Below are 12,803 nucleotides of genomic sequence, written 5' to 3'. Positions count from 1 at the left end.
TTTACTCTTTTCCCTAAAATCAAGGTTCTAACAATAGGAAGTTCAATTAAATGTGTCTTGAATTGTCATAATTTTCCAAAGAGCAAGATTTGAGCCTTAATTTTGCCTGTCTGTTTGATGTTCTCTGTTTGTCATGAGTAACAGAAGCAGTGGAACTTCTCTTGTACTAGTTTTGCTATTTATTAAGACATTTTTTTTCCCTGCATCTAACAGCTGCACTTTTGTAAAATCTATAATATATACCAGAATTCTCCCTGTGCTATTGAAGACCATGTTATACTTACCTAACAAGGAAATTGCAAAAGGATATCAAAGATAGAAATGTAAGAAATAGTTAAATTTGCTAGAATTGACAGTACCGGGAACTTGAAATATAAAGAATTTCCTAAACCCTTACCGTAGAAGAGTATATGCACACCTTGGGCAATAAAGTGTAGCTGTGAGAGTTGGGGTCACAGAGACTGGCCTTGTTCAGAGCCATTTCTTCAGGCCTAAGGTCAGGACATGGAACATTCAATTGCCTAAGAAGAAGATATAATGGTTTTCACTGATATAAAGAAAAAGACTGTTAAGGCTTTTAATATTAAAGCGAATGTGATGCTGGATTAATGAATACAACATAGTGTCTCTTAGTAGCTTTTTATAAGCAGGTGTTTTCATTTGAGAAAAAATTCCTTTCTTCACCCTTCCTATTCCAAACCTGATTTAACAATGATGACGGAGGGATGCTTATGATGACAGAAGGTGATCAAACAGCTGTATTGGTTAAACACAGAGGTTTTATCTGTGTTCTTCTGTCTCATTCTCTGGCTTTGTGTGTACTACATTAAGTATATTTTATAGTTAAAGCTAATTATTTTTCCCTTCCAAGGATGCTTAAACTCTGAAGTACTTGTATTCTTCTAATATTTTATTTTTATGCTGCTGAATGATGTCTAAAGGCCTAAATATGTAGAAACCCTAGGAAGGCTTACCATTAGTTTAAAATCAGAATGTTTTGATTCAGGTAATGAGAGTTAAGTCAGACTTACCAGGGAAGTTTCCCCTGGCTGGTGGATATTCCTTCCTTGATAATGTAAAGATGGAGATGCTTCAGGATGGTTAATACTTTAAATATTTCTTGTCAATTCTAGGCACAATGACTACAAAGTTGTATCTCCTGCCTTACGAGCTGTTGGCAACATCGTCACAGGAGATGATATCCAGACCCAGGTATGGATTCACTTTCTTTCGTGTTGCACTGCAGTTCATCTTTCTGTCACTTGTGGTAACCTGTTCACAAGCATCTCCTCTTGTTCCTTATGAAGTTTAAAAGTAAGGATTGATGACACTAATTGCTTCAAATCGTGGCAGTTTTCAGTTTTTCTGTTCTGTCCTGAACTGCTGGTGATCCCTAGGTAGCTATGTCTGGGACTTACAGACAGCTGTGCAGTACCCCTCAAGCCTGTGGGGTTTTTTGTTTGTTTAAAGCAGATCTGTCTCTTAGGCTGAAGTTTATGCTGAGTGATGTGCTGTGGTAGGGCCATCTGAGGCCTGTCACAGTGAATGCTGTTGTTGGGAATCTAGGATAAGTATACCGAAAACAAGTGTCTGGTCAGATTGTGGATGGTATGTAGCTGTGTCTCAGCACATGTTTGGAGAAGCATCAGTAGGAAGCAGTGACTCCCACCACTTTATTGGAATTAAATTGGGAGCCAGGAAACCTGATGCTTCTCAGAGGCACTAGATTGTCACTGGGATGCTTCTGTAGGTCTGTAACAGTGAGATTGGAGTTAAAGACGAGTTAGTACCAGGGCACTGTTTGAATATCTTATCATTAGGAGGAAGATAACATGATTTTTTGATTGTTACAGTACATTTTTGTGTGGCTGAATTGCGTAGGCATTCTTGTATTTTTTCATTGGCATTTGTTTCACAGATCAATCATAAAGAATGATTAAGGTGTGGTTTTGCTTTTATAATTTCAATGAAAATAAAACCACAAGAGATCACTAACTCACATGTATTGCGGGTTATTAAATACTGCACAAATCTTAGATTTTAGCTAAAAAAAAATTAAACTTTTTCTTGTGCATGATTTTTTCAGGGAAGCATACCATAAGCTTTCCTAAAATTTTAGAGAACTGTTAAGTAGGATAGTTTGATAGTCCTGCCTGAAGATTGTGCTGTATGCTAAAAAGTGATACAGGATGCATATAAAAATCATTAGTCAGAAGGAAGAGCCCAGCTTTGAGAGCTGATACATTTCTGAATATGAATGCAATGGATAAGCCAGTTGCCTTAGAACTTCTACATACGATATTAGAGCACAAACCTGCTTTCTCTTTTTCTCTCCTTTCCAACTGTTAACAAATGCCAGTGCTTGGAGATAGCTAAAACCACAGATAGTGGGCATGAAGAAATAAGTGTATTTCTCCCAGAAGACACCTGATATGGTCCTGAACCCATAACCTCAGCTTTTTTAATCTTAGTTGAAAAAATTTAAGAGTAAGGGGCCAGGGGCATATGAACAAGTGAATTCAGTTCACAGATTTGATGATCGGAAGTCATGATTATGATTCAGCTCAACTGGAGTATTTCTTAGGAAATTCTGTACCACGCTGTTCTTTCTAAGCTGTCTGCTTTTGCCACACAAGGCAAAACTGCTATGCTTCTTGGTAGACTCTCCCATTTTTCAGTCTTTGAACCTTGTTGTAGCCTTTTAGGAGGTCAAAAAGCCCTTCACTGCCACACATGACATACTCAAATAATCTGTCTTGTAACATCCAAATTCTGGGGCATTTTCTGTTGTACTTTCAGCACTTAAAATTTTGGTTTTTGGAAATAACAAATTTCCCTGCAGTTTTTCTGCTCTGTAAAATTGCAGTGTTTTTTACAATTTTTTAAAGTAAGAATTGCCATTCATAATGTCACTGGACACAACACTGGCAACAGCTGCCCCACAGTGCCAGCTAATGTGGAAATCAGAAGTAGCTGGAGCTTACAAGAGTACAAAAATACAGGAAAACACCATCATCTTATTTTTCTTTGGTCATAATGAGCTTGGTATCTTCTTGTGTTTAGGTCACACTGAAATCATTATAAAGGCATGATCTCTTACCTGAGTCATTTTGCTTATTAGCTTTCCTGCTAAGATGTATTTTTTAGTTTTTGCTATTTTTTTGTTTGTTTTGTTCATGTTTGGTGGTTTGGGGTTTTTTATTAAAACTTCTTGGATCATCTGGTGGAGTATGCTTTTTAGATTTTTCTTGTTCCTGTGATTCTTTATCCTAAATTTCTTCTAAGGTGTGGTTTGTTTGTTTTGTTTTTCCTTTTGTATTCAGGTAATTCTGAATTGTTCAGCCCTGCAGAGTTTACTGCACTTGCTAAGCAGCCCAAAGAATCTATCAAAAAGGAAGCATGCTGGACAATATCTAATATAACAGCTGGAAACAGAGCACAGATCCAGGTAACCTTTTCAGCTATGGCCAGTAATCTTTGTCTTGCAGGCTAGGAGAAACACACATCAGGTGGTACACTTTTTTGTGTATAAAGGGCGTATTTGTGTGCATGTACAGTCACAGGTATGTAATTATATATAAGAAGTACATTAGGGGCTCTGTGTGTAATTAGAATATTTCAATGGCCCAGTCATCTCTTAAATTATTTAATTTTCTAATCATATACAGATTATAAGGGGGGAAGATAGTCATGTTAGAGAATGACAAAATGGGGCTAAGGTCGGGAAAATTTTGTCTTAAATAATTTCCTTTGTGCTTTTAACAATCATTACTTGAGAATTTCTGTATCTCAGTGAAAAGAATGAGCTACAAACTTTGAGAATCAAATAACTTTACAGACACCCCTGCATTGTAAAATACTTAATTCCTGGTTATATTTTCTTATAATTTCTGATACAGGGAGGCACGCTTAGCCAAATCTAAAATTGCTGTTTATTAAACTGAACAATAATGGAGGCTATCTAACATGTTGCATTGGGATTTGTCCTTTCTGGTTATACCAAATTTGTAATCCTTTCTTGTTAAGTGATAGCACACAGAAGCAAATATCTCACTCCTTTATGTCAGTCATTACAATCAGGCCTCCAAAAGATAAAATCTTGGTTCTGAGTCTGGACTGAGTATCAGCCATCAGGAAGACTTCTCAGGACTTGCCTCTAGCTGGAATGAATGAGAGATGGAACATCTTTTCTCCAGGGAAAATTTTTTCTTTGGCTAGATGAAGAAGAAACAGCTCAATATATTTTGTTTTCCCTGAATGTGGACTTCTGTTCAAGAACAGCTGCCATAGGGGAATTTATTTGCTTGGCTTTCAAGGATATTGGTTTGGCCTGGCTGGATGTCAGGTATCCCCTAAAGCTGCTCTATCGCTCCCCTGCTCATTGGAACGGCCTGCCCAGAGAGGTGGTGGATTCACCATCCCTGGAAGTTTTTAAAAAGAGATTGGACATGGCCCTTAGTGCCATGATATAGTAATTAGAGTTGGATCAGGGGTTGGACTTGATGATCTTGGAGGTCTTTTCCAACCCAATCTATTCTATGATTCTATGATTCTATGAAAGTTAAATGAATTGAAAGAAGAACAGGGAGAGGTCAGTCACTGCTTAGTGTCAGAGGCAAAACCAGACTCAACTTGAGAAATCAGTGGAAGTTATTACCAATCAAAATCAGAGTAGGATAATGAGAAGTAAACCAAATCTTAAAAACACCTCCCCCCGCCCTCCTTTCCTGGACTTAACTTTATTCTTGATTCTCTACCTCCTCCCCTGTGGAGTGCAGGTCAGTTCATCACAGGTTGTTTTTGCCATTGCTTCCTCCTCAGGGAGAGGAGTCCTTCACCTGCTCCAGCATGGGGTCCCTCTCATAGGAGACAGGCCTCCACAAACCTCTCCAATGTGAGTCCATCCCGCAGGCAGCAGTTCTTCATGAACTGCTCCAGTGTGGGCTTCCCATGGGGTCACAGCCTTCTTCAGGCATCCACCTGCTCTGGTGTAGGGTTCTCCATGGGCTACAGGGGAACTGTCTACCTCACCATGGTCTTCATCATGGACTGCAGGGGAATTTCAACTCCAGTGACTGGAGCACCTCCTTCCCCACCCTCCTCCCTGACCTTGGCCTGCATAGTTGTTTCTCTCACATATTCTCACTCTTCTCTGCCTGCAGTTACTTCTGCCCAATAATTCTTTTCCCCTTCTTAAATATGTTACCACAGAGGTGTTATTAACCATTGGTGATGACTTTGACCTTGGCCTGTTGCAGGCCCATTTTGGAGCCTGCTGGCTTTGGCTCTATCAGACATAGAAGTTTCTGGCAGCTACTTGAAGAAGCTACCCCTGCAGTACTGCCCCCACCCCAAACCTTACCACCCAAACCCAGTGCAAAAAACATTGCCTCATTCCCTCTCTCTTTCAGAAGTGTTGGAAAACCAGATTGTGGTGAGTCACAAAATCATGAAGGCTTGGGTTGGAAGAGACCTTAGAGATCATGTAGTTCCAACCCCCCTGCCATGGCTGGGGATGCCACTCACTAGATCAGATTGCCCAGGGCCCCATCCACCCTGGCCTTGAAACCAGGCTTTATCTGATAAATACAAGTGTTTCCATCAAAGGCACTTCAATAACAGACTCATGTAAATAAAATTGAATTCTTCTGAAGTCAGGTTTTTCAATTCTCACTCACTGGATACAGAGTATTTTTAGAGATTGCAGAGGATGCATGAAAGTCCAACTGGCAACATCTATTCTTTGAGGAATAGAAATAAATGGCAGAAATATTAGATACTAGAAGTATTTGTCTCACTTATTAGTAACCAGACAGGAACAATGCATGTTTACACAGAAAGTGAACCAAGCCTCACAATACATTGGTAAAAGTGGCCAAGGATTACTTGTTTCCCCTCTATCCTTTTCCTTGGAAGGCAGCTTGATGCTTGCTGGTCATAAAACTGATGACTCTGGGTTATTCATTCTGTATGATCAGAATTAGGATGAAGTGGTTAACCTTCTTCACCCAGGGGGTGTGATTATTTCTCTTTCTGCAGAAAACTTGCACAAGATTATGAAAAGGCTGCATATTTTTCCTAAGGAATAAGTGTGTTACAGCCTTTGCAACTGACACTTGGAATCTTTTGGTTTTATGTTCTCCCTTACAAAGAGCATTCAGCTGCTGAAGGGACAGCATAAAAGCCTTAATACCTTGAATGAGTTCATCTCAGAAAGCATTGGAAATAAAGTTAATACTTTTGTGGAAGATAACTCAGTCTCTGTTAAACTTCTGGAAATTTCTGGAAATAAGAGCAAATTCTCATCTAACTTCAGTGATGCTTATCTTAGGAAATGAGTAGGCAAAACGCAAAAGGTTTTGGAGGTAGAAAGCTCTGTAGGTCCTCCTTATCTGTGTAAGGATGTGACTAAGATGCAAGTGGAACTGTGAGGAAAGAAACCTCCTACAGTGGTATTTACTCTGGCTTTCTCTGACAGGATTTTGATTTTACAACCAAAGTTCATGTTGTTTGTCAGATGTAGAGAATGATATGGTCACTTAATCTAACCTTGGTAGAGCTCCAAGAATTTTGATTCTGCCTTTGTTGTGGTTTGTGTGTTAATCCATGGATTAGCTGAATTTCTAACAAAATGTGCTTTGTAAATTCAGCAACTGTGCCACTGTTTTTTCCCTCATCAGCAATTGTAATTGCTGTGCAAGTAGCAGTGCAGAGAAGGTAGTTGCTACTGCTTGTACTAAGGTAAAAATGTTTCTGCCTTTGCATTTCTTTGTGTGAAGAATTTTTGGGCTACTTTATCCCTGCTACTACCACTTTAGAAACAGTATTTTCTCTCTGGAGGGCCATTTCTGCTTTTTTCTGGAAAGTCTAAGAGTATTTTCTGGGGAACAGTCCAGCCATTTTCTTAACTTTGTTTTTTTTTCCCAAGCCTGTTGGAGGGTTGCATCAGGATGCAAAATTATATAGGGATATTGCAAACTTAAGAAGAGCTTGAGCAAATCAGGTGTCTGTACAAGGCATTCCATAAAGAAGTATCAGAAGTGGCAGTGGAAAGTAAGTTTATTATTAGAGCATTTTCATATTCTTGATCTACTGAAGATACGCTTGTGAAGAGTCCTAGAGGTAACTTGAATTCTAGTGCAGCAGAAGCTATTTTAAGAGTATTTACTTCTTGGAGTTCTTCATAAGCATTCACTGTGCCACGTCACCCTGTTTTAAAGTGAAGGAGTAAGTGCCTGCCCTACTTTGCACAGTGTTCTTACATCTGGTATCTACTACTCAGGCAATGTAAAAGTGAGGCTTTAGCTGAAGAGTCTTAACTATACCCCTGGTAATTCTTGGTCTTCTAAACTGTTATCACATCTTTATTTGAAAACAAGTAAGGATAAAATCTCTCCTTTGTTAAAACAAAATTTGCCTAACCTACCTGAATGAAATCCGTAGTCTACACATGTGTGTGTTTAGTAGTGTTAAAATGTTTTGGTGTGTCGTATCACAGATCAGCTGCCTTCCTACAGAGAGCAGATTAAAATTGCATTGTGGGTTGAAAAGGTGAGGTGGAAAGAGCCATTAATATTGCACCTTCATTTCTAGCAGTAACTCTTTAGAAGTACAAAAAAGGCCCCTTAACTCTGCATAGAAAAATGATTTTGCTTATGTGGATAGAAGCTTTCATTCTCAGGATTCTTGCATCAGGAAGAAGCCAGTGTCAAATTACTAGAATACGTGTAGATTTTAAAGAATCCAGCTTAAAGGCATCTGCCTTGGGACATGTCACAGCCAAGGTTGGAAGCGTGTTGATGCGTTATGCAAGTCCAGGGAAAAAATAAACATCATCTGAAAACTGAAATCTCTGTTTCATTTAAAAATCTCTCAGGCCCCATTCAGAGTTACTGAGCTGCCTTCAAACTCCAAGCAAACACATGTTTTATAGTGAAACACTGACTCCTTAAATGCATACCCAATTTAATATATATTGACAGTTAAAAAAATGAGATTTAAAAAAATAGCGTTTCCAATTCTGAGTGGGAGATAACTATCCTAGTAATGATGACATATTCCAAATCATGTCCATCATGAGGCTTAGATTTTTTTGGAACTGCAGAAGGAAGAAAATTGTGAAGTAAAGGGCAGTAGAAAATGCTTACAACACGCTTGATCTCAAAGCCAGTATTTCTTGGAAGTAAAAGTGGCAGCTGCAGGTGTAATTGCAACGATTATCTTGTGTTGAAAGGAAAATCTCATTGCACATGTGTAACAAGTTCCAGAAAGGGTCTTGATTCTTTAGTTTCTGGTCTCAACCTGGAGAATGTTGTGCAAGATACAAGGTGTGATGAAACCTCCTTTCAGCTCCAGAGCTGACAGGTGTGCATTTCTCAAAAAACTCCTCTGAGGTGTTATTTCAGGCAACTCCTACTTAATGTCAAAATTATTGTAAACACTTGAGCTGAAAAACATTATAAAAAAGTAATTTCTGACGTTGGAAAATGCTGTTTGGTAAAGTGTTTCTTGAAGATGGTCATATCCTAAAATTGAGAATAAAAGCATAGTCTGCTTTTAATAGCTGTGGGGATAAAGGATAATTCCCATCTGGGAACAATATCCAATTTAACTGAGTTTGTGGGTGAACCTATTTCATCTGTGAGTTGGTAGTTGGTTTTTTTTCTTTCTCTAAATTAGTTTCACACTGTGATGAATTAAAACATTATTTCTTAAGACTTGGTCTTCCTTACATAAGAAATTCTAAAATGCTAGATGCAACTCTAAAGTAAATAATTTATTTTCCTTTCTCTTCAGTAACTCCAGATTGCTCAACAGTTCCTACAGGAGGCTGTAGACTGGAGCCAGATCTATTCCAGTCTCTGTGTTACTGATTGGATCTTGAAAATGCACAGAAATCAGACAAGAACAATTTGAGCACATGATAGTTTTATCTCATGTCTGCCTGGCATAGTAAGCCACATTATTGCAAGTTACCAGCTGATCTAACTAGGAGGTTGTTGCTCCAGATCAGTTGAGATGTTAGAATACTATGGAATCTTTGGGCAGTGCTCAAGCCATAGTCTAGCAGTCCCCTCTTCTCACAAAGAAAAGAATAAAATATGTGGTAAATCTAATAGGTATTTTACCTAATCAATATTAACAGACAGAGCTATATTTAGTGTTGCTTAAGATTGCATTGGGTTACATTCCCTCCATCCACCCACTGTAAAGTATAGAAATTTAAAGTTAGAGGGAAGGACTTCTATATTCATCTCCACTTCCATACTGCCTACAATGCTGTTTGGTAGCACACTCCAGAGGCTTTCACTGCCATTCCTGAAAGATAAGGCAGCAGCCTTCACTATTAGATTTGCACTCCATCACAATCAAGTAAACTCTTGATAGCATTAAGGCAATGTAAATTAACATGCATGAGATGTGTGAAAGTGCGTGCTGAACTTTCTTTGGTAGCTCTTACTAAAGCACAGAAGGTTTGGGTTTATTTCCCCACCAGAGGTGGATGTGAAAGCCTTTCAGAGTGTGTTATCAACAGTACCTAGGCAACAGAAAAGCGTGGTGGAATACAGCAGTCTTTCCCCTCTTTATTTCTGTGCTTTTAAGTTTGGGGTGGATGTGTATATCCTGATGCAGTCATGATTGTCACTAAGTATAGTTTTTGTTTGTTAATTTCCTAGTTTGTATACAGCTTTGCTGTACTTCAGTGGATAGCTTCCCCAGTCAGGGAGAAGGGGAACTACATCTTCCTGGGAGTCAGAAGGAGAACTGCACAACTGAAGCTTAATCCTGACTGTCGACCCTTCTGAAGGGTATGAAAGGCTATCACATACCTCAGAAAATGATCTGTGTCTTAACTTCGCAACACGTTGAAAAGCTATGAAAGGCAGTACATCAGACACAATCTTCCATGTCTGACAGTGAAGACATCATAGGAGTTCTCTCCTCTTGACAGGTTAAGAAACTTATCACTTCTTTTCTAATATACTTTAAATTTTCACAAGAACATCGGGAAGTCTGAGTATGGCTAGGCATGGTAGCAACAGGATCTGTGCTGTATTTTTTCTCCTTTAGGGTTTCCTATCCTTGCTGAAGAGTGACATGGGCAAATGCAGCAAAGAATACATTGCCTGGTCAGTTTTAAAAACACTGGAATGAAATACATTTTTACAAAACATGATAAAGACAGAAACTCAGAATTGTTAGAGGCTCCTCTCCAAAAGGAATGATATGGTTCACACAGAGTTGTGGTTTACACAGGCATCCAATTACCTTAAATATAAAGTGTGTTTTGTTTCTCATAGTTTGTATAGGTGGTCTAAAAATCTTCATATGCTCTTTGTGGTAGTAGGACTTCAAAAGTATCTTAATTAAGAGCAAAATGTGGCATTACTAACAAGGTCATATTAGTTTGTGGACTAAATGAAAGTCAAAGATTAATCTCTTTTGGGTTTAACTTTGTGTTTAAGTACAAAATCTATTTTCAGACTTCTGCATGTGGTGAATTCCATACCTCACACCACATTGAGGGCAAGCAGAGCTAGAATACCTTTTATTCCTTTATTCTGCCTGAAAACCATAGCAGTCAGTAGTGTATGTTGCCTTTGGGAATTTGGTTTGTTTGTTTGGGGTTTTTCTGTTTATTTGTTTTCAGTTTGCTTGTTTTGGTTTTTATAGAACTGACTCCTAAAAGCAGGAGACAGCTCAACAAGGTGCTGTTCATTATAGTGCAGGTTCTTCCTGATGGCAGTAGCAGCCTTGTGTAAACAGGCTAGAAGCTTGCTTTGCACACAGTTTGGAGTATACAGGCTTAGATGTCAACAACATAAAAGTTCATTAGAATTGAGATCTGAAGGGCTTCCTTTCTGGCTCTTTGATGACAGTTGGTTTTGTACTCATGCCACCATGTTACGTAGTTTTGCCTTACAAATATTTGCTATGTTATTTATAAAGCAGTTGTAAATTAAATCAATAAACAAGGTAACTTGAATAGAAGTAACTGAGCAGCCTCTATGAACTATAATTTCCAGCCAGGAGGAGCAGTAGGGCTGTATTTGCAGCTGCCAGTTGTCTGGTGACTGTAATCTTCATCTGTTAAAGGTAACGAGTAGAGCTTGCAGGGAAACTGTCACAGTGTGAAACTTGTGTGCATTCACATTTATGTGATGAGTCATATGTAGACATGTGATGGCCACATGTGCACACTAGATGTGTGTGTTTTTGCATATTGATTTAGTTGTGGGAACCCCAAGAGGGAGAAGCAAATTCCTGTGGTACTACCAGCTCAAAATAGTAATCTAATATACTGCTGCTAAGACCTTCCTAACAGTGATTACAATATATTTAGATTAAACATCCATGCAGGTGTAATAAACCTCTGAAAATGCATTTTTTTTAATCCAGCTTCACTCTTTAAAAATCAAATACTGTAAAGGAAGAAGCTTGATTAAAATAAAATGGATAGAATGTTTTCAAAAGACAGGCAACCTTCTTGGAGGACTGCAGCACAGGGATACCAACTATTAAAAAAACCCCCAAACAACAAACTCACCCCCCAGATAAACATAGAAAAGTTAACAATTTGAAAGTGAGGACCAGATTTGCTGAAGAACTGAGCATTACAAATCAGTTCAAATTAAATTTGAAAATTCATGTTTCAATTAAAATTGAATTTCAGTTTTCTGAAAGACTCACAGTTACAACTCCAGATGGGGTTCAGTTCCATCAAATACCAGTGGATGCAGCTGGGCAAAAGCTTCAGTATTAGTTTAATTTATCAAAGGATGGGCGTTGGATTACCTATTGTGCAGAAAAGAGATTTTTGTTGTATTTGGTAAATACCACCTCCGTGCCTAGTAGCAGCAACCTAAAACCTTTTTATTTCCTTCCTGTTTTTAAAGTTCTTATTGAACTGAAATCCTGGGATTGTGTTTATTTTGTTTAACAGCTGTGCTGATCTTGAGAATTTCATATGCAGTGCATTACTTTAATCTTCATTGTACTACTACATGTCAGGCTCACGCAGTATAGGAATGCCAAAAAAGTGAAGTAATTTGAATTAAGCCATTCTAAATCCTCAGAAGTTTTAAAGACTTCATCCTGTTACAGTCCTTTTAGAATTTCACTCTGCCTGAGGTTTACTTTTCTTCAAGAAAAAAAGAAAGAAAAAGCAAACCCAAATTCTATTTCAGTATTTACTGTTTTATCACTTAAAAGAAATTTAACTGAAAGGGAAACGTGACCTGTTTCCACAGTAACTGTTGTTCCCACATAAAATATCATAGAGATAGGAATCCTTAGGCATTCTAATGTGCTTTCCAGAGTAACTGCTGTGGGCAGGGCTACAAGACATAGGGTGTAAGTCTTGGATGCTGCTAGCACTTTCTCTGTATTAATGCTTTATTGTTTCCACCCTTGCTGAGCTTAACTGACTTTTGAAATCTAGTAAACATATTAAGGTTAAAACAAAGCATTTTCTGACCTAGTTAATTTTTTTCTCTAAAGTTGAGCTCTGAAAGTTTCAATTGTTGAGAGACTGCTATTTGAAAAGCTTTGCTGTATTACAGAGGGACAGTTAAGTACCTTTAACTGAGACTCATGCTAGGATGGGGTGGTGACAACACTTAAAATGCATGTCAAGCGGTAGGAAACATAAAATATAGTGACTGATAATCTGCTTCTCTCTCAAGCCACTGAAGTGCCTTATGAAAGGCTGTGGCTTATCGTGGTGCTTTAACCTGTTCTGCTTGGGTAAAGATAGTCAACATCATTGTTGAGCAGAAAGTAAACAGGGTGCCCATAGCCTT

General features: G+C 38.4%; 1 protein-coding gene across 1 annotated transcript in view; it reads left to right on the top strand.

Moving 5' to 3' along the window:
- The window catches only part of KPNA1 (karyopherin subunit alpha 1), a 57,751-nt gene that overhangs the window by 28,580 nt on the left and 16,368 nt on the right, over positions 1-12,803 (top strand). The window contains 3 exon segments of the mRNA XM_050333223.1: positions 1,134-1,212; positions 3,324-3,369; positions 3,372-3,448. Of these exon segments, the coding sequence (XP_050189180.1) occupies positions 1,134-1,212; positions 3,324-3,369; positions 3,372-3,448 (202 nt within the window).

This window comes from Myiozetetes cayanensis, unplaced genomic scaffold (genome assembly GCF_022539395.1).
Source record: "Myiozetetes cayanensis isolate MyiCay16 unplaced genomic scaffold, myiCay2020 scf5-8, whole genome shotgun sequence".
NCBI lineage: Eukaryota > Metazoa > Chordata > Aves > Passeriformes > Tyrannidae > Myiozetetes > Myiozetetes cayanensis.
The sequence above is the reverse complement of the archived record's forward strand: the minus strand, read 5'-3'. Positions and strand labels throughout refer to the sequence as shown.